Genomic DNA, 22,739 nt, shown 5'->3' with positions numbered 1-22,739 from the left:
ATTACTTCAGTTTGGGGAGAATTTTCCCCCCCCCGTCGGGGGGCTTGTGTAGGGGCGGACACAAACCTGATCATTGCCCCCGATTGACTCTGCGCCACTATTTTAGTGGGCAAGGCAATTAAGGCCCACCCAGCGTGACGTGCACACGGAAGCGCTGAGTGCTCCCTGTGTGGGCATAGGGGGATTCCCTGATTCGGGGCCTGCACTCTTTCGAGCATGCGTGCGAAAGAGCACAGAAATCTCCCTGAGGCACAGAGGTGCCTCAGGGAGATTAGTTCAAGTTTTAAACATCTAAATAAAGAAATTAAAAACTTTTAAAACATGTCCCCTCATGACAGTGTCACAAGAGCTGGGACATGTCAATGAATTTATTTTTTAAAAATTTATTGAATTTTTAAACACTTAATGAAACCTCATTCCCACCTGTGGATGAGGTTCCATGAAAAATGCTAAGGCCGCCTGGGCTCTTCACCTGCCTGCCAACCTTAAGGTTGGATGGGCAGCTCATTTTATTAGTTCAATTAGTTTTTAACAGGCCTTAATAGGCCTTTGACAGTTCGGCGGGGCCACAGCCGAACTGGAAATCTAAATGACGCGCAGTGACGTCATGACACCCACCTGACGTCACCATGCGTCATTTTACGCATCGGCGAGCGGGCTCTGCCCCCTCTCACCAACCCGAAAATTCTTCCACTGGAACTCCCAGATATTGACAGCCTTTTAAATCTGCCTCCTTGTACACCAAATACTACTGAAGGTCGTCTTGGAAGGAATTGCAAACATTCCACTAACTCTGTTCTGACCCATGAAGACTTGATACTAAATCTAGCACCATCCTTGCCAGAGTCGCATAGGACAGCCAGGAAGAGTAAATGGTGGATCAGGTGCAGCAAGGCTCCTTTCAGAACCATAATTTGATTGTTTGACTCTTTGAGAAGGCATGTTGAGACCATGTTGGGGTTCTTCCTTTGGTAGAAAATGTCTGGGAAAGTTTACACTTCAATAGCATGAAATGCCATGAAATATTATCTTTGTCCAGAATAATGGGTTACATGCGTTTGAAATGTGATAGTCCTCCTCTCAGGACTTTATATCGATCATGCACTGCCAGGATTGAGCATGATATACCCACTAATGACAGCGTATTGCAGTCCAGAGGAGCTTCTAACTGCATCCAGGACCTGACAGACATTGGAGGTAGAAATAAATTTGGTGCTCTGTCCACCAGTAAATAAATAGAGTGACGATTGCAAACAAGCACCAGTCTCCTGGCATCCCAGCATCAACATAAAAGTATTGCCTTTCGTAATCATTGCTCCCTTTAACTAATGTTTCAGGTGGATGCAATAGGGCCTAATTCCCTTAAGCTCCTAACTGCTAATAAATTAACCCAAGGTCGTATTGAAAGTGAAGCATCTGGATGTGACACGGAGGACAATTTAAAGTACAAGCACAGAAAAGTACTTTCAGCTTTGGGTAAGCAGATACATTGCTTGAGAGTGCAGTTCGACTCAGTAACGTGAGCTTTTATCTTGACTCAGGAACATGAGCCTAAAAAGTAACACAGATATCCCTTTTATATCCATGAGCTGCTTCCAGTGGAACGTTGAGGATTGCCTCTTTTGTGAGAGTTTGACTGCTGAATGTGCTGCAGAAATACCCAATTAGCAATAGCTGTCAGGGTGATAACAGCTGGATTTCAGTTTTGCTGGCATTCGTGATGTTTATTCTTGTGCTTTCTGATGACATCAGACTCGCTCAAACTAAGGAGTTGCCCAGTGCCTTTGGAGCAGGTGTCTGTTCTGTACTGTACTGTATTTGCTCAGAGTTGTACTGGAAGAACTGTGGGCCCAAATTAAACATGCCTGCTTAAAAAAACCCAACCATCAGTCTTTGCCTCCTAAAAATCCAAAGATGTGCTGGGGGATCCCCTTCAGCAGTTCCTAGGTAACGTTTGCGCAGCAATTGCCCAGAAGTGCAAACTTCCCCTGGGCAATTCCCTGCACTGGAAACCATCCAAAAATGCAATTTAAATTCCAAACATCAGATATTTCTGACTGGGTTATACCAATAGTTATCCAGAAAACACTAGAAGAATTAAAACTATTTCTAACTTCTGGGTAACTATTGTACAAATCCAGACCAATCCCCAGGGGTCTCCCTCCAACCCCACCCCACCCCTGACCCTTGTCCACACCCCTGACCCCCAGGAGTCTTCCACTACCTTGCCCCCCCACCGCCTCCACCATCACCACGGGACTCCCTCACTTGCAAGGGACTCCTATTTCCCCAGCCCCCACAACCCCCTGCAAGCCTGACCCAACCTCAGGCCTGACACACTTCAGCTGCTCCGTCCCATTCTCCACCCCCCCCCCCCCTCCCCTCCGAACCCCTCCAACCTCCGATGGCCCCTCCCTCCTTCCCCACCGACCTATGATTTCCCCCCACCCCCTCCAAATCCTATCCACTTACTTTAGACACTTGCCATGTCAGCAACCTTTAAATTTCAACGGACCTTTACAGCTAGTGCCATTCAATAGGGGGCATGGGCTTCTTCCCTTCAACTCTCCTGGACTTCGACGCTGGGACTTGAGGACATGCTGCACTGCCTGAGTCTCACCTGGCCTGAGTTGGAAGCTTGGGAGAGATAGGATTGAAAAAAACTTGATGCAACTGATTGGGCACAGAGTGGCAATCCGACGCAGATTGCCACTCCAAGGAAGTTCAGGCCCATTATGTTAAACATGCCAAATAAATGCAAATTGTTGTACACAAAGTGAGAATCGAACCTCTGATATGTGTGGATTAGTACTGCTCTGGGCATTCCTTTTGCTCACAAGGATATTGGAGCCACAAGCACTTTTGATCTGAAAACTTTGTCTGGTAACTCAAAGGAAAACTGCTGCTAGGGTTCATCACATTGAGATTATTGTTTAACTGGGACGGTTGAAGATGCATGATATATGTGCGATAGCTAGGCCACACAAATCCTCTTAGTATTGTTGTGCTAGATGTATTGGTGCTAATGGATTAAAGGAAAAACAAAGAGGTTACATTGTGAAATATTCTTGACTCATCAGCCTGATAACTAATGATTCCCAGCACGAGTGATCAAGGTTTGTGTGTAGTGGTGCAAATTCAGCACATGGTATAGCTGAGAGTTTGTGTCATGCTTCACATGTTGCTCCTGTGTTAGCTGTGTCATCAGATGTCCTATTCTTAGAACCATATTGGCTTTCTGCAAGTTTTGAATGGGAATAGAAGAGAATGCTGCCTTTACACCTCTCAGTATGTTCCGTGGTAGCAGAAACCGCGTTGGTGTCTGTGCAGGAAAGCTTATTATTTTGGTTCTGTTTCTTGGAGTGGGAGGAGGTGCGTACAGCACCTTGAACACTGGATGGTGTGATGGAGCGCCAAGTACATAAATGCTTTGTTTATCGCTTCGTATTGCCATCTGAACAGTCAAGTCCATATCTGCTGTTGGCTGAGAGCACTATTCAGTGGGAATTTAAACTTTTCAACTAAGCTGACCTGACCCATCCTTGAAAACCAGGGCCATAAAGATGCCAATCTGCAGAAACGATCTAGCTGTCACAGTTTTTACATTTTTAATTGCCTCCTCAAGCCTCAATTTGGGGAGAGTTCCATATTTCAACTATTCTTTGTGTGAAGAAGTGCTTCCTGACATCGCCCTAATTGAGCTCTAAGTTTTAGGTTTTGGCCTCTTGGCCTGGACACCCCAGTAGAGAGAAAATGTTTATCCTGTCTGCTCTATCAAATCTTATAATCATCTTCAATATCTTAATTGTATCACTCATTAATCGTCTATGCTCAAGTGAATGCAAGCCTAGCCTCTCCAACCTGTCCTCATAATTTAACCCTTTGAGTTGCAGAATGATTCTATGAACCTGTGCTGTATCCTTGCAAAGGCCAAAGTATTATTTCTGGGATGAGGTGCCCAGAACTGAGCACAGTACTCCAAATGGGGTCCAATCAGAGGTTTATATAATGGACATAACTTCTCCCCTTATTCCCCATTCTTCCCCTGTTAGTTTTGTAAATGCAATCCTTGGAACTTTGCCAAATCCCAGAAGGATTTAACAATATTATCAGTGATAATTGATATATACTGATATTGTTGGAGCCGGAAGTAAGCTTAACCATTATCATCCTTGAAAATTTATTTCAAGTACTCAGTTTACATGTTAAGTAACCTATCTTTATCTGTTCTTGTGGAGCTCTTTAGAGCTGTTGGAGCTGTTAAACTTTAGACATTGTTAGATGATGCTACTTTCAAGGGTACCAAGGCTGTTTGTGAACTGGCTGTATATTACAAGGCTAAGTAGGCCTTAAGTGGTGTGAAACTCTGAGAATGTCCCTATGTCTTAACACAATTTAGAATCTATCATTCCTAAGATGGTTGTTGTACTAATGGACCAAAGCTTAAAGGCCAGACTCACTACTGGGAACTCATTGTTCAGATTCCTGTATCCCATTCAACACTGCAATTGTCAGCATTGAGCTTCTGGCTTAAAAAGACACATAGTGCGCTTTATTAGAAAGCTTGATAAATGGTGGCGTAGTGATAATGTCACTGGAATAGTGGTCCAAACGCCCAGGTGAATTCTCTGGGGACATGAGTTCAAATCCCACCATGGAAACTGTGGAATTCAAATTCAGTAATTAAAAATATGGAGCATAAAGCTAGTCTCAGTAACCATGCCAACTGCATTGATTGTCATAAAAACTCATCTGGTTTACTAATGTCCTTTAGGAAAGGAAATCTGCCATCCTTACGATGCGATTCCAGATTCACAGCAATGTAGTTGACTCTTAACTGCCCTCTGAAATGGCTGAGCAAGCCACTCAGTTCAAGGGCATTTAGGGATGGGCAACAAATCCTGGCCTTGCCAGGGATGCCCACATTCCATGAAAGAATAAAAGGATTTTGTAATGTTACTTCAAGAACATAGGTGATAGTTACTCTGCCACGGAGGTAAAATGTGGCAACAGTTATGGTAGAGGGAAGGGAAGGAGGCCGTGCCCCCTTTTCTACAGTACCAGCTGCTGTAAACAAGGTAAGGCCCCTGACAGGCCAGGGAGAAGATAAGTGGATAGGATTTGGGGGATGGGGAGGTTCAGAGGTTGGGGGGGCGAGGGGGGGTGGCGGGCATCGGAGGTTGATAAAGGGAGTCCCTAATCCCTGTAAAGTCATTGGGAGACAACATAACTTGTACCTTAACCACAGGAAATATCCTGAGGAGCTTCACTGAGGAGCAGAAGATACCGAGCAGCAAAAGAGTTAGGGGAGATGACTGAGACCCCGGTTGAGGAGGGTTTCAAAAGCCTGAGGGAAATAGTAACCAGGGAGAGAATTCCAGAGCAGGGTAGAGGATGTTTAGATAAGGGATGAGGCCAGTGAACTACTTGTGAAAGAAAACAAGCTCAAAGTGTCAGGGGGCTAAGACCTCACACTCTATATCTTTTTATAAAATATATATCTCATAGCTAATTTCCAAAATTTTAAAAACTGGACAAAGACCCTCCTCAAAATAGCTGAAGTAATATCCGTTCGTAACCCTCAAACAATAGGAGCTAATATGGCATTTTCGCATAAACTGACGTAAAAACAAAATGCTGGAAAAACTCAGCAGGCCTGGCAGCATCTGCGGAGAGAGAAACAGAGTTAGCGTAGAAGAGTCATATAGAATCGAAACGTTAACTCTGTTTCTCTCTCCACAGATGCTGCCTGACCTGCTGTGTTTTTATTTCAGATTTACAGCATCTGCAGTATTTTGTTTTTATTTTATCGCAGAAACTGACACCTCATTATATCTGAAGAGACCCACTGTGGATTGCAGAGACCAAATTCGGGAACTATACAAAGGCCATTTCATAAGCCAGGCCTGGCCAACTGGAGCCAATTCATCTGCTAGGACAACACAACCTCTCTTTAAGACCTTTAGGTTTGAAACATTAACAATCTCAGGGACCCAGACAAAGGGATGCTCACCCTTTGTCAAAGCCAGAGTGGAGAGGTGGGAGTCATGTGACATGAACCCCTAGCTGGTGGAACCAGTAATATTGCCTTGTGATACTAAGAAACCTCAGTTTATCATTTTTACCATCTACAAGCAGCAGAACAGAAAAGGGGCTCTGTCCAGGTTTGAATGCCTGGCCCCATTTGCACTGTTTCTACTATAGCTTCTGTACCATTGCCTACAAGACTCTGTGTGCTTCCCTGATTGTGGAAGAAGTCTACTGGAAAAGTGAATTATCCAGTACCAGCTCAGCCTGCCAACCTCTGTGAAGGAATACACCATTAGACTTAGATTCTGGACTCTGGGCACATGTGAAACAATAATTCTTTTCTTTGTGGTCTCTGCCGTGTAAATCATTTTTTCTGTATCCCTCTTTTACTGTATGAATGCACAGGAAGCTATGTAGCGAAACCGCGCCCCCCGCCCCGGCCCAGCAAGCCTTTTGAGTGTGTACAAATAAACTAACCCTCTGAGTTCATCCTATCTCAAGTTTGTTGTGAGGTTATTAATAGAAAACTGGATCACACCAAAACTGAGGGGTTGGGAAATATGCCAATCCTTATAAAGCGGTAAGCAAATCAAAAAAATATTTCTGTTTACGGATGGATGGTGAGAGAAGAAATTGGGGCTGTTTAAATTAACCCCCCTCCTGTCTGTAACAAACGACAAATGTTCAATTCTGTGTGTTGGAGAACAAGGAACCAATGGAGGTGTGGGAGGAAGGGGAAATAGGCAAGCAGGACTTGGTGCAAATGTGGGCGTCTGAATTTGGCAAATGTTGGATGAAGCACTGAAGAAGGTTTGGAAAAGCTAAGTCTGCAGGTAAAGCAACAATATGTTGGGAAAGGAACAGGATTACAAAACTGTGCAAATTGTGTTTAAATAAGGTAAATAAGGACTGCTATATAGTATCTTCTAACAGTAATTCAGATCAGCATAGCAGTGTAAAGAAATGAATTGTTTGTCGTAGTTAAACTTCTCACCATGAAACATTTTCCTGAGCAACTTGATATGGCTTTGATCGTTTTTTTTTTTGTTGGTTTAATCATGTTGACCTCGTAAGTGAGAAGATAATTCCTCAAGACGGTTTTGACCTATATGCCAAAATTAATTTTAGTCTGAAGATTCTTTGTTGCACATCTTAGCCCGACTGATCTCATAGGTTCCAAGTCCTAGCTGTATTAACAAGTGGAGAGCTTTTCTTGTAATTCAAATTCATGACTAGAATTGCAAGTATGCACTGTAACTGTGACAGAATCTATTGTGTGCTTCTGTTTAAACCATGACTGCACTATCAGCATTTTCTCAGTGTTCCACTTTCAGGAATTGGAAGTCTTGCCTCTTATGGACCAGTAGAGACATAGTTCTGTGACTTGGCAAGGCTCCTTTACCATTTTGTCTTTCAGAAGGTGCCATGCTCACAAATTATTGTCAAAATAATCTTAAAGGGCTCTCTGGATGGCTCATTGGGTTTTTCCTGCTCAATATCTGAGCTATACAGTCTGTCTGTTACCATTCCAAAAGATGAAAACAAAGTTAACTTTCAAGAGTTTGGCTTCTGTTTGCAGTCACAATGTGTGTTGTCTAATTGGCCATGAACTGCTCTTTTTGGAGATTTGAGACACACTGGACAAAACCCTTGTTATTGGTTAAGGACTATAGGTGGAACAATGTTCCAGTACTGCTTCATGATGGGTTTTTCAATCTATGTTGTATGGTGCTTTGCACTAAGCGGCAAACACTCGTTGTTTTGTGCTTTTGACAGTTTGAAGAATCTGTTTTTTCTGCCTTGGTTGAAATTGAGCCAAGCCCCTCTGAGTAACCACATTCAGCTCTAATGCAAAACATAAGCAACAAGTGGTCTGATCTTGTTAGAATTATAGAAAGGTTACAGCACAGAAAGAGGCCAATTGGTCCATTGTGTCTCAAAAGGAGCAGCTCATCTAGTACCACTCCCCCACCTTTTCCCTGTAACTTTGCAAATTTTTCCTTTTTAGATAATGACCCAATTCCCTTTTGAAAGCCTCAATTGAACCTGCCTCCACCACACTCTTAGATAGCGCATTCCAGATCCCAACCATTCATTGCATGAAGTTTATCATGTCACTAATGCTTCTTTTGCCATTTACCTTAAATCTATGCCCACTGGTTCTTGATCCTTGCACCAGTGGGAACAGTTTCTCCCTACCTACTCTGTCCAGATAACAACTAATGATTTTTGAATCCCTCTATCAAATCTCCTCTCCATCTTCTCCAAGGAAGACAGTCCTAACTTCTCCAACCTTTCTTCGTAACTGAAGTTCCTCATCCCTGGAATCATTCTTGTGACTCTTTCCTGCACACTCTAATACTTTCACATCCTTCCTAAAGTGTGATGCCTACAATTAGATGCAATAATTCAGTTGTGGTGAACCAGTGTTTTATGCAGGTTTAACATAACCTCCTTGTTTTTGTATTCTGTATCCCAGCTGACAAAACCTAAGATGCTGAGTACTTCACTAACCTTGCTCTTAACCTGTCCTGCCACCTTCAATGACTTATGCGCAAAAACACCCATGACCTTTTGCTTCTGTCTTCTGCATCTCCTTTAGAATTGTACCCTTTATTTTGTATTGTCTCTCCACATTCTTCCTATCAAAATGAATCACTTTACACTTCTCTGCATTAAATTTCATTTGTCCCTTTTCCACCCATTCCTCAAACCTGTCTGTCCTTTTGGAGTTCTGCACTCTCCCTTCATGGTTCACCAGACTTCCAAATTTTGTATTATCCGCAAACTTTGAAATTGTGCCCTTTACACCAAGGTTCAGGAATATAATCAGAATGAGCAGGAGCCCTAACACCGACCCCTGGGGAACTCCACTACAAACCTTCCTGCAGTCTGAGAAACAACTGTTCACCACTACTCTTTGTTTCCTGTCACTCAGCCAATTTCGTATCCTTGTTGCTACTCTTATTCCATGAGCTTATTCCATTGTTCACAACCTGTTGTGCAGTATTTTATCAAATGCTTATGGAAGTTCATGTACACCACTTCAACAGTAATACCTTCATCAACCCAGCCTGTTACCTCTTCAAAATATTCCAGCAAGTTGCCCATAACAAATCCATGCTAGCTTTCCTTAGTTAAACCGTATTTAATTAATATGCATTTAATTAACCCCCTTTTGCCCAAGTAATATTGTCCCTAATTATCGTTTCTAAAAGCTTCTTAACACTGACGTTGAATTGGCCTATAGTTGTTGGACTTATCTTTACATTCTATTTTGAACAAGGGTGCAGCACTTGCAATTCCCCAGTCTTGTGGCACAGTCGCTGAGTCTAAGGAAGAATGGAACATTGTAACCAGTGCCTCTGCAATTTCCACTCTGATTTCCTTCAGTATCCTTGGATGCATCTCATCCGGTCCTGGAGCCTTATCAATTTTTAAGTATAGACAGCCTATCCAATATCACCTCCTCATCAATTTTAAACCCTTCAAGAGTCTGAACTACCTGCTCTTTTATTGTGAACTGGGCAGCAAGTTCTTCCTTGGTAAAAACAGATGCAAAGTATTCATTTAAAACCTCAGCCATACCCTCTACGTCCATGTGTAAATTTCCTTTTTGATCCCTAAATGGCCCCATTCTTCCTTTTACTAATCATATGCCTGTGGAAGAGTTTGGGATTTTATTTTGAGAGTTGCATGACCCTTCTCATACTCTCTTTTTGCTTTGCTTCTTTGCTTTTTCTATTCCCCTCTGAACTTTCTATATTCGGCCTGGTTCTCAATTGCATTATCCATCTAACATCTGTCATAAGCACACATTCTCTGCTTCATTTTAATCTCTATCTCCCTTGTCATCCAGGGAGCTCAATTTGTTTGTCCTACCTTTCCTCTTCATGGGAATGTACCTTGACTGTACTTGAACTATCTCTTCTATAAAAGCAACCCATTGTTCAGTTACAGTTTTGCCTGCTAATTTTTGATTTCCAGTTTAACTAGGTCAGATCCACTCTTACCCCATTGAAGTTGGCTTTCTCCCAGTTTTTACTCCAGAATGCTCCTTGTCTTTTTTCATAGCCAACCTAAATCTTATGATACAATGATCACTGCCCCCTAAATGAGCCAGGTCTATCAGTGGCTCCTTTCTCGTTGGACTGCAAACATACTGCTGTAGAAAATTTTCCTGAATACACTCTAGAAACTTTTGCCCCCCCCCGCCCCCGTTACACTACTATTATCCCAGTTTGTATTCGAATAATTAAAGTGCCCCATTTATATATACTATAATTATTGCACTTCTCTGTTGTTCCCATGCAAATGTATTCCTCTACATCTTTGCCATTAGTTGGTGACCTATAGACTACACCAAGCAATGTAATTGTACCTGTTTCATTCCTTAGCTCTAGCCAGATAGATTCTGCCCTTGACCCCTCTGAGGTATCCTCTCTTTCCAGCACTGCAGTATTCACTTCAATCAATACTGCCACCCCTTCTTTCCTGAACACCTTGTAGCCAGGAATATTTAATACCCAGTCCTGCCCTTCTCTGAGCCAGCTCTCTGTTATCACTACAGCATCATATTTCCACATTGCTGTCTGCGTCCTTGTTCAATAAGCAGCAGGAAAACCTGTTAATGTGCAAACTTTTCCAGCTTTGCATTTGAGGTGCTCTATAGCCAGGACGTGGTGGAGGTTTATGAGTGTATGGTAGATGAGGCCATTCTCGCTGGAGGCTCAATTTTTACCATCTTTATGAAGGAAAGAAGTAGGAGCTCAACATCAACTTCTCAAATATCAAGACTATGGCATAGCTTGAGGGCAGCACAGGAGGATGAGAAGGAAGTAGACACGCATGTAAGCTTAGATACCTGGAAGGCAATGATATTGGCAAAGGGGGTTATGTAAGAGAGGTTACTTTCACTGGTGGTGTTCTTGGTGGACTGTGGAGGACAGACACATCTTGGGATGAGAGTAGGGAACTGTCTTACCCTGGTGGCTAGTCAGTAATGCTGGACATTAATAAGAGCTGAACCTTGATGAAGTTATTAAAATGGTGGCTGCCTAGTTTTGCATAATGAGCATTAGTTGAGAGAACATTGTGAGCTATGCTGAAATAATGAACAGGAAGGACCTTTATCCAATATGAGAGCACTTTGCAGTCAAAAACTTTTACAATAGGATATGCATGGTGCAGACCTAAACTTTGTTTGGTGGAATAAAAACGAATATCCACAAGGACACAGCTAGAGATGATGGGGTTGTGTACCAGAAACTTTGAATGGAAAGTTAATGAAAGACAGACAAATGTGAGAACAAGCAGAGCTGGGGAATATAATCACAAGTTCATGTCATCCATACACAACCTGCTGCTGAAGTAATTTTTTCACGCTAGTCGTCTTTGGTATGCCAAGTGCTCAAAATGCTCTGACATGCTGAAACACTTCTGTAGCTATATTACAAAGTTGTAATTTGTCACACTTCACTGCCCCAAAAATCTCTCTCTCTCAACACATTCTCGTATTTTATGCTGGCTTCTTATGACCAGGAACTGAAACTTTACAAGCACCTGACAATCAACAAATTTCCCTCACTTATAGTAATTAGCCACTCATTTGACTTAAATGTGTACATATTGTAACTTTAAAGGACATACTAGCTTAAACACTCCCAAAGGGGTGTAAAAAATTAATTTTACACAGATTCCCAAACTATTGAAAGTGGACTAATGATCCAAGTGCGTTTAGAAAAAGACTAACTTTATCCTTGCCAGCGGGAAAAGTTATTCTAGAAAAGTTTCCCCAAGTACACTTGATGCAAAGCTAATCTGATCACCCTGAAGGAAGTTGCTTCTGCCAAAGCTTGGAGACTCAGTACTTCAAGGAATGAACATTGCATAACACAAGTAGCTGCCTCCCTTTCTTCAGCTTCTCAAGTAGCTATTGATACCAGTGCGGATATTTATGAAGATGGCAATCTGCCAGATTCTGGGTGTTGGCTGAATTAACTCAGATTGAAAACACAGTGACCTTTCCTGTCCAGACTCTATCTGTGACAAAAGCAGCCTCGTATAAACAATGCTATTAATAGCTCTCAACACGCAAAGAGCTGATTATAAAGACTTTTTACAAATTGGATGTTAAAGGATACAGGTAAACCACGCATGCCCTTTACCATCATTTACTTTGAAGAATACTTTTATAATGCCATGAAGTATTGAATTGCTACATTGACTGTCACCTAGGCCATTTTTACTCACTATCTTTTGTTGAGGACTGCAACCCTAGTCTGAGGAATATGCATTGCAGACTGAGGAAACTGCCAGGTGCCAGCAGCTCTATACACAGTGGACACCCACTCACTCATACCATGGTAACCAGCTGCTGATGGAGGTTGGACACTTCCCACCAAAAGGAGGTATAAATAGATAAAAAGCTCCATTTTATTTAAGGGTCTTCAAGGTGCTGGTTTTACCTTGCCTCCTAACTTAGGTTCCTTCTAGCCCCTTTTCTGGAGAAAAGCCTGTTCATCATAGACTACTAACTACAACACTCTTGACAGCTTTACATGGAATCCACTTAGACCAATTAACAGATTCTAGCTACTCTATTCCCTGGTTCTACAGCAACATCAGATGATATAGTTACCAGCGTTAAAACTAAATATTAAGGAGAATCAATTATTTTAAAATCCTGCACTAACCCCCATCCCAAATATTTCTTAGACGAGTTTGTGTTATTTGAGCCTTGTGTGGGTGAACAATGGGCTACAAGTGGATCAGGAGTGCATCATCATGAGAGTGCAAGTGATTCAGGAGTGTATATGCTATGAGAGAACAAGTGAGTCAGGATGTACCCGTCAAGAGTGCAAGTTAGTCTGGAGTGTGCCCAGTATGAGAGTGCCAGTGAATCAGGGTGTACCCCCCATGAGAGTGCAAGTGAATCAGAGTGTACCCATCTCAAGAGTGCAAATGATTCGGGAGTATACCCGCCATGAGAGTGCAAGTGAATCAGGATGTAACCACAATGAGAGTGCAAGTGAATCAGAGTGTACCCCCCACGAGAATGCAAGTGATTTGGGAGTGTACCCACCATGAGAGTGCAAGTGAATCAAGAGTGTACCTCACCACAAGAATGCAAGGGATTCAGGAATGTACCATACCATGAGAGTGCAAGGGACTGATTCCCTGATGATGTAACCGCCATGAGAGTGCAAGTGTATCAGGGTGCACCTATCACAAGAGTGCAGGTGAACCAGCATGTACCCCACATGAGCATGCAAGTGGATCAGGAGCCTACCCCCCACCCAACCATGAGAGTGCAAGTGATTTGAGGGTGTACCCACCATGAGAGTGCAAGTGAATCAGGGTGTACCCATCACAAGACAACAAGTGAATCAGGATGTACCTGCCGTGAGAGTCCAATGAATCCGGGTGTACACATAAGAGTGCACCTGAATCCGGAGTATATTTGCCATGAGAGCGCAAGTTAATCAGGGTGTACCAACAATGAGTGTGCAAGTGAATCAGGGTGTACCCCCCTTGAGAGTGTCAGTGAATCAGGAACGTACCTGCCATGAGAATACAAGTGAATCATGAGTGTACCCATCACAAGAGTGCAGGTGAATCAGGAGTATAGCTCTCATATCATAGTGTAAGTGAATTGGGGTGTACCCCCCCATGAGAGTGCAAGTAAACCAGGAGTGAACCCCCCATGAGAGTGCAAGTGAATCAGGATGTACCCATCATGCGAATGCATGTGATTCAGGAATGTACCCCCCCTCTCCCTCTCTCTTCTTCTCTGCCCCCCCCCCCCCAACAATGAGAGTGCAAGTGAATCAAGACTGTACTCCTGTGAGAGTGCCAGTGATTCAGGGTGAACCTGTCAAGAGTGCCAGTGAATCAGGAGTCTACCCGTCATAAGAGTGTAAGTGAATCAGGGTGTACCCCCCCCATGAGAATGCAAGTGAATCAGGAGTGTACCCATCATGAGAATGCAAGTCAAGCAGTGTCTCAACCCCACCAGAGTGCAAGCGAGTCTCTGTGTCCGTACCATGAGAGTACAAGCAAATCAGGGTGTACGTCCCATGATAATGCAGTTGAATCGGGGTATACCTCCCATGAGATTGCTTGTGGATTAGAGTGTAGCGGCCATGAGAGTGCCAGTGAATCAAGGTGTACCCCTATGAGAGTGGCAGCAAATCGGGGTGTACCGGCCAAGAGAGTGCCATGAATCAAGGTGTACCCCAAGAGAGTGCCATTGAATCAGAGTGTACGCCTATGAGAGTGCCAGTGAATCAGGGTGTACCTGTCGAGAGTGCCAGTGAATCAGGAGTCTGCCCACCATGAGAGTACAAGTGAATCAGGGTGTATCCATCATGAGATTGCAAGTCTTCATGGTGTACTCCCCATAAGAGTGTAAATGAATCAGGAGGGTCCCCCCATGAGAGTGTAAGTGAATCAGGGTGTACCCATCATACAAGAGCATGTGATTCAGGACTGTAACCCACCCCCACCATGAGAGTGCAAGTGAATCAAGAATGTACCCCTATAGAGTGCCAGTGAATCAGGGTGTACCTGTCGAGAGTGCCAGTGAATCAGGAGTCTACCCGCCATGAGAGTACAAGTGAATCAGGGTATACCCATCATGAGAGTGCATGTCATCATGGTGTACTCCCCATAAGAGTGCAAGTGAGCCAGGTTGTAACTATCATCAGAGTGCAAGTGAATTGGGTGTACTGGCCACAAGAAGGGGTACCTGCCATGAGACTGCAAATGAATCAGGGCTGTACCCCCATGAGAGTGCAAGTGGTTCAGGGTGTACCGGCCATGAGAATGCAAATGAATTGGGAGTGTACCCAGCATGAGCGTGCAGGTGAATCAGGAGTGTACACGCTGTAAAAATGCAGGTGAATCAGGAGTGTACACGCTGTGACAATGCAGGTGAATCAGGAGCGTACACACTGTGAGAGTGCAGGTGAATCAGGAGGATACACGCTGTGAGAGTGCAGGTGAATCAGGAGCATTCAGGCTGTGAGAGTGCAGGTGAATCAGGAGGGTACACACTGTGAGAGTGCAGGTGAATCAGGAGGGTACACACTGAGAGTGCAGGTGAATCAGGAGTGTACACGCTGTGAGAGTGCAGGTGAATCAGCAGTGTACAAGCTGTGACAGTGCAGGTGAATCAGGAGCGTACACGCTGTGAGAGTGCAGGTGAATCAGGAGGGTTCAGGCTGTGAGAGTGCAGGTGAATCAGGAGTGTACACGCTGTGAGAGTGCAGGTGAATCAGGAGTGTACACGCTGTGAGAGTGCAGGTGAATCAGGAGTGTACACGCTGTGAGAGTGCAGGTGAATCAGGAGTGTACACGCTGTGAGAGTGCAGGTGAATCAGGAGTGTACACGCTGTGAGAGTGCAGGTGAATCAGGAGTGTACACGCTGTGAGAGTGCAGGTGAATCAGGAGTGTACACGCTGTGAGAGTGCAGGTGAATCAGGAGTGTACACGCTGTGAGAGTGCAGGTGAATCAGGAGTGTACACGCTGTGAGAGTGCAGGTGAATCAGGAGTGTACACGCTGTGAGAGTGCAGGTGAATCAGGAGTGTACACGCTGTGAGATTGCAGGTGAATCAGGAGTGTACACACTGTGAGAGTGCAGGTGAATCAGGAGTGTACACGCTGTGAGAGTGCAAGTCAAGCAGTATCTCCACTCCACGAGAGTGCAAGTGAGTCAGGGTATTCCCACCATCAGAGTAGAAGCGAATTAGCGTTTACCGGCCATGCAAGTTCAAATGAATTAGGGTGTACCCGCCATGAGAGTGCAAGTGAGTTCGGATTGTACCCATCCCCTCCCTCATGAAAGTTCAAGTGAATAAGAAATGTACCCCCCATGAGAGTGCAAGTGAGTCCGGATTGTACCCATCCCCTCCCTCCATGAGAGTTCAAGTGAATAAGAAATGTACCCCCCATGAGAGTGCAAGTGAATCAGGATGTACCCTCCATGAGAGCGCAAGTGAATCAGGAATATACCTGCCATGAGAGCGCACATTACACAGGTTTGCTGATGACCTCCGGCTTCACCTCTTCTGACCCAGCACCACTGCATCTAAGTTATTGGCCTGCTTGTCTGACATCCAGTACTGGATGAATAGAAATTTCCTCCCTCTAAATATTGGGAAGACCAAAGCTATTAGCTTCTGTCCCTGCTACAAACCCCAGTCCCCAGCCACCCAACTCCACTCCATAGCAACTGTCTGACGCTGAACCATACTGCTAGTGCCCTAGGTTCCCTCTTTGACCTCGAGATGAGTTTCCAACCACATATCTGCACCATCACTAAAGCTGCTTGTTTCCACATCTGTAACATCACGACTTCACCCTGTCTCAGTCTTCCGCTGCAAAAACCCTCATCCATGCCTATGTTACCTCTGGGCTTGACTTTTCCAACTCTTTCCTGGCTGTCCTGCATTCTACACTCTAAACTTGAAATCATCCAAAACTGTGTTGCCCATGACCTAATTTACACGAAGACCTGTTCACCCAAAGCGCCTGTGCTCACTGACCTACATTGGCTCCTGGTTAAGCCATGGCTGGATTTTAAAATGTTCATCCTAGTTTTTAAAACCATCCATAGCACCCCCCTATCGCTAACTTCCTCCAACCCTATAAACCGACAGAAATCCTTGCACTCTTCGAATTCTGGCCTCTTGAGCATTCTCACTTTTAATCGCATCACCATTGGCCGTGCATCCCCAGCTCTGCTTGAAACAGGCTCAAATTTATCCAAACCTCTACACAGGAAACAATACCAGTCACTATGTGCCAGTTAGTCATTGTCCCAACCAACCACTTCTGCCCAGAATATTAATATCAAACCCCTTGAGGGCAAAACTGTTCCCAACCTTTGCAATTTCTGCAACCCTATGCCCCTGGTCCTGCAGTCATCCAGTTCCAGTCCCCCATTGGTGGCAGAACCTGCAGCCTAACTTCTACTTCTTGTTTGTTGCCCACCAATTGCCTTGTGAAGCTTCTTGGCCTGTTTAATAAGTAAAGAATGCTCTTATTATAATTTAGTTTGTCAGCTCCTGTTGAACAGTTTCCCAAAAAGCAGCCATGTGGACATTTTTTGGTTCTAATGATTTTGATTGGCTATTATCAAATAATCTCCCTATCAGGCTCTGGTAATGTGATGACCACAACACTCTCAGATCAACTTCTAACCCATGTTTGCTAGCAAGGATCAATTTTATTATGGTCTAGTTTGGAAAACCTTGGCAATCAGTAATGTAGAGGTTTATTATTTTTATTATTGGCGTCCATCTGTCTCAGGAGATGATTGACTGCATCTGGGTGTATGTCACTTCTGGATTGAACATTGTCTGTTGTGGCTGTATAGGCTGATTTCGTGAGTCGCAGCCCCTTCTACAGCAGACACAGATGAATAGCGTTGGCCTGAGGTCAGCTGATGCTTTTTCCACAGTCTTCCTGACTGCTCGTCTTCAGGCACTCCTGTCACCAGCAAGGACTTCCCAGGCATCGACTCTGACCCCGGTCAACTTGAAGTCTTGTTTGCAATACAAGGATGTCAGCAGTCTTGGGCAATCTGTTGGCCTCGTGCAGATAGCAAGTTGGTCATTGAGCATGTCTTTGGGGGTGCAGCCATTATCCATTCAGCTCACATGACCCAGCAAACAGAGTCGCTGCTAACTCATGAGGGCAAAAATGGTGCGTATCCCTGCATGCTGGTGTACTTCCATATTCGGCACTCTGTCTTTCCAGGAAATGCCCAATATTCATCTGAGGCAGCAAAGGTGGAAACTGTTCACTGTTTTTCTTGGCTTGCTTAAGTTGTCCAATGCTTTGCTACTATCAAGGAGGGTCCTGAGAACACAAGCCTGGTACATACAGAGCTTTATATTTTTGGCTAGTTTGCTGTTGACCCACGCTCAACTTCTGAATTTTTACATGATAGCTTAGGCCTTGGCAATCCTGGTGCTGATTTTGGCATCAATGGACAGGTTGCTGGTAATTGTTGATCCAAGGTGTGTGAAGTTGCTGACATCCTCCAGAGTGAGATGGTCAATGTTGATGGAAGGTGGAGTCTCTACATCCTAGCCCATAACTTTGGTCTTCCCAAAGCTGATTCTCAGTCCAAACACTCTGCAGACCTGGGAGAACTGATCTACAAGCTGTTGCAAGTGAACTTCAGTCTGAGAAGCCAGTACAGCGTCATCAGCAAACAACAACCTTGCTACATACCAGGGAGTGGTCAGTGTCACAGTCTGTGCTCTGATAGCTACGAGTGATGAGGATGTTGTTGAGGGTGGTACATCTGGTGATGATGAGATCTAGCTGGTGTCAGTGGTCTGATCTCACATATCTCCAGGACACCTTGTTGCACAGCTTGGTTTGGAAATATCTGCTTGTCACAGAGGGTCCATGGTGGAAGCATAGCTCCACAACCTCTGTCCATTTTTGTTCATCTTGCCAATTGCCTTGTGCATGTTGGCCAAGCTGTGTAATCGGTACCCACCCTTATGTTGAAGTCCCCTAGAAGGTACAGTCCCTCAGTGCAGGGATTTCTGCTGATGGCAGCATCAAGTGCCACGTAGAACTGATCCTTGACATCCTAACGGAGGTGAGTGTGGGGGTATAGATGCACATGAGGTTAACTGGGCCTGTGCAGGTTGACAAGTGAAGTGTTAGAAATCTTTCTGAGCCTTCAGTGGGTGCTTCCATCACTGTAAGTAGAGTCTTCTTTTACTGCGAAACCCACTCCATGGTCACATGCTGCCTCTTGGGTTTCCCCTGCCTGAAGAACATGTAATGTTTCTCTTTAAGGAATTCACTTTGAGTCAGACTAGTTTCTTGGGGCGCAGCAATGCTCACATTGAGCCTTGGAAGTTTTTGTCAATCACAGCTGTCTCATGTGCATCATCAACCAGCAGAAGGTTGTTGGTAAGGGCACACAATCCTCACCTTTCATCTTGTGATGTGAAGGACTGGTGTCTTCTTTGTTGAGTTTGTCTTGCCTGGGCAGAGATTAGCAACCCATCTGCTGAGAGAGAACTCTCTAAGCTCCAAGCACCCATTGGAACAAGCAGGCCCTGGCGGGAGAGCACCTAACTGACTAGGGGCTTCCCAGTTTGAAGCGGGCAGTTGCTATCCGATGAGACGTGTGATCTGAGGTTAAAGTTCCTATGTATATTACATAGCTCTTTTAATCTAACAATGGCTTGTTTGATAGAAACTTTCAAGGATGCTGTAATTTAGAGAGCCAGGTGAATAGCGCTTTTTGTGGATGTTGAGACATGGTAGCTTGTGAATGTGCTTTGCTCACTGGGAGGCCTCAGGAGATGAAGTGCATACAGTGGAAATCCGCACTGCTGCTTTCTCTCTCCACGGATGCTTCTCGACCTGAGCGTTTCCAGCATGTTTTATTTTCCTTTGGATTTCCAGCATAAGTATTTTGTGCTTTTTTTAATTAAATCAGGTTGTCATCTTATGTTTTAAATGTAGATATGCAGTTATTTTCATTTAGCTTCCCAAGGAAATTAGATTGAGAAAGTGAAGTCCAGTGCTGCCTTTGTTACTGCAGCAGTTGAATTCCATTTGCCAATGGAAAGATTACCTTCAAATTGGTGCTGCTACATTATAAGAGGAGCTTGGCCTAAATAGCCAAGTGGTTATGGTACTGGGTTTGTAAGATCAAGAGTTCAAATCTCACAATGGCAAACTATGAAACAATGTAACTTCATCTGAAACAGATGGAAACGGGTTTGTACTCGAAAGAGTTACATTATAAGAGGAGCTTGGCCTAAATAGCCAAGTGGTTATGGTACTGGGTTTGTAAACCCAAGATCAAGAGTTCAAATCTCACAATGGCAAACTATGAAACAATGTAACTTCATCTGAAACAGATGGAAACGGGTTTGTACTCGAAAGAGTTACATTATAAGAGGAGCTTGGCCTAAATAGCCAAGTGGTTATGGTACTGGGTTTGTAACCCCAAGATCAAGAGTTCAAATCTCACAATGGCAAACTATGAAACAATGTAACTTCATCTGAAACAGATGGAAACGTGTTTGTACTCAAAAGAGTTACAGCACTGGTGGTGTCATTATTACAGGAGTTTCCATAGTGTAGTGGTTATCACGGGCTTGGCCTAAATAGCCAAGTGGTTATGGTACTGGGTTTTCCCGCCTGATTGTTTGTCCCTCTTCCGCGGCTACGTTCGCTGCCGGATGTCCCTGGAGAAGGAGCACGCGGTGTCTGCTGGCACTCTCGAGGCCTTCCGTGCTCGGTGGGCACCGCGGGGACTGGGGTGTTTTGTTGACCCCTTTAATCACATTTTGATTTAAAGTTTGTAAGTTTCCTTTAAAACTTTGTTCTTGGTTTTACAGCTGACCTGAATTAGGGGCTGTGCCTGATTTTTCCCAATTTTGTTGATTTGGTTTTCATTTAAAAGATTATCAAGAGTTCAAATCTCACAATGGCATAAATAGCCAAGTGGTTATGGTACTGGGTTTGTAACCCCAAGATCAAGAGTTCAAATCTCACAGTGGCAAACTATGAAACAATGTAACTTCATCTGAAACAGATGGAAACAGGTTTGTACTCAAAAGAGTTACATTATAAGAGGAGCTTGGCCTAAATAGCCAAGTGGTTATGGTACTGGGTTTGTAACCCCAAGATCAAGAGTTCAAATCTCACAATGGCAAACTATGAAACAATGTAACTTCATCTGAAACAGATGGAAACGTGTTTGTACTCAAAAGAGTTACAGCACTGGTGGTGTCATTATTACAGGAGTTTCCATAGTGTAGTGGTTATCACGGGCTTGGCCTAAATAGCCAAGTGGTTATGGTACTGGGTTTGTAACCCCAAGATCAAGAGTTCAAATCTCACCATGGCAAACTATGAAACAATGTAACTTCATCTGAAAAAACAGATGGAAACGTGTTTGTACTCGAAAGAGTTACAAGGGTTACATAATTTCGGAGCTTGGCCTAAATAGCCAAGTGGTTATGGTACTGGGTTTGTAACCCCAAGATCAAAAGTTCAAATCTCACAATGGCAAACTATGAAACAATGTAACTTCATCTGAATAGGAACAGATGGAAACATGTTTGTACTCGAAAGAGTTACACCAATATCCTTTACTCGAAAGAGTTACATTATAAGAGGAGCTTGGCCTAAATAGCCAATTGGTTATGGTACTGGGTTTGTAACCCCAAGATCAAGAGTTTTTTTCTTCTCCGCCGATGCTGCCAGACCTGCTGAGTTTTTCCAGGTAATTCTGTTTTTGTTTCAAATCTCACAATGGCAAACTATGAAACAATGTAACTTCATCTGAATAGGAACAGATGGAAACGTGTTTGTACTCGAAAGAGTTACATTATAAGAGGAGCTTGGCCTAAATAGCCAAGTGGTTATGGTACTGGGTTTGTAACCCCAAGATCAAGAGCTCAAATCTCACAGTGGCAAACTATGAAACAATGTAACTTCATCTGAAACAGATGGAAACGTGTTTGTACTCGAAAGTGTTACATTATAAGAGGAGCTTGGCCTAAATAGCCAAGTGGTTATGGTACTGGGTTTGTAAGTTCAAGCGTTCAAATCTCACAATGGCAAACTATGAAACTATGTAACTTCATCTGAAACAGATGGAATCGGGTTTGTACTCGAAAAAGTTACATTTACTCGAAAGAGTTACATTATAAGAGGAGCTTGGCCTAAATAGCCAATTGGTTATGGTACTGGGTTTGTAACCCCAAGATCAAGAGCTCAAATCTCACAATGGCAAACTATGAAACAATGTAACTTCATCTGAAACAGATTGAAATGGCTTGTACTCGAAAGAGTTACATCTTCTTAGGCTTGGCCTAAATAGCCAAGTGGTTATGGTACAGGGTTTATAACCCCAAGATAAAGAGTTCAAATCTCACAATAGCAAACTATGAAACAATGCAATTTCATCTGAAACAGATGGAAACGGGTTTGTACTCGAAAGAGTTACATTATAAGAGGGGATATTGTGAGTAGGCAAGAATCATTAACATTTGGACAATTCCCAAATACAAAATTGTGTCATAAAATGTGAATGGGATAATTTGTACAACTGAGTTTAGCTTGTTTAAATGCTGTGTTATTTCTATCCAGGTGTTGTGTTGGTATGTTTCGAAGGAGGTCGTGATGGTTACATTAACCTGGTTGCGTACCCATATGTGGAAAGTGAAAATTTAGACCAAGATGAAGTTCAAGAAAGGGAACAACCTCGCAGGAAACATTCACGGAGAAGCCTTTACCGGTCAACTAGTGGTAGTGAGAACCTGATCCAGAAGGAAGATTCTGACAATGCAGAGAGGTAGGCAGAGTGGTTTCAGTGTGTGGGTGCATGTGCTTCATTGTGGATAGTGTTCATAACTTCATCAGGGGTACCATTCTAACAATGGCTTGTTTGATAGAAACTTTCAGGGATGCTGTAATTTAGGGAGCCAGATGAATCCTGCAATTTCTTATACAGTCAGCTCCTGACTTCAGTCACATAACTCTGTATAGTTATCACAGGGGCTGAAGGTGGGCCAGGTGAGGTGGGGGGAGGGGTACTATACCTGTGTTTTTCCCATGCAGTGAGCTCCTGATCTCAGTTGCATCTCAGTGTGCAAATGTTATGGGGAGACTGCTATAGGAGCAATAGTTCTATTTAATAGGACCCTTTT

The 22,739-nt window shown here is 43.7% G+C and overlaps 1 protein-coding gene across 6 annotated transcripts in view; it reads left to right on the top strand.

The window, feature by feature from the left end:
• The window catches only part of ip6k1 (inositol hexakisphosphate kinase 1), a 120,041-nt gene that overhangs the window by 65,968 nt on the left and 31,334 nt on the right, over positions 1-22,739 (top strand). For all 6 annotated transcript variants that reach the window (XM_041191262.1, XM_041191263.1, XM_041191264.1 and 3 more), the window contains one exon: positions 22,180-22,384. In XM_041191262.1, the coding sequence (XP_041047196.1) occupies positions 22,180-22,384 (205 nt within the window). The remainder of the gene's footprint in view (positions 1-22,179; positions 22,385-22,739) is intronic.

Source organism: Carcharodon carcharias, chromosome 7 (genome assembly GCF_017639515.1).
Source record: "Carcharodon carcharias isolate sCarCar2 chromosome 7, sCarCar2.pri, whole genome shotgun sequence".
Lineage (NCBI taxonomy): Eukaryota > Metazoa > Chordata > Chondrichthyes > Lamniformes > Lamnidae > Carcharodon > Carcharodon carcharias.
Note: the sequence above shows the minus strand (reverse complement) of the source record. Positions and strands in the feature narration are given on the sequence as shown.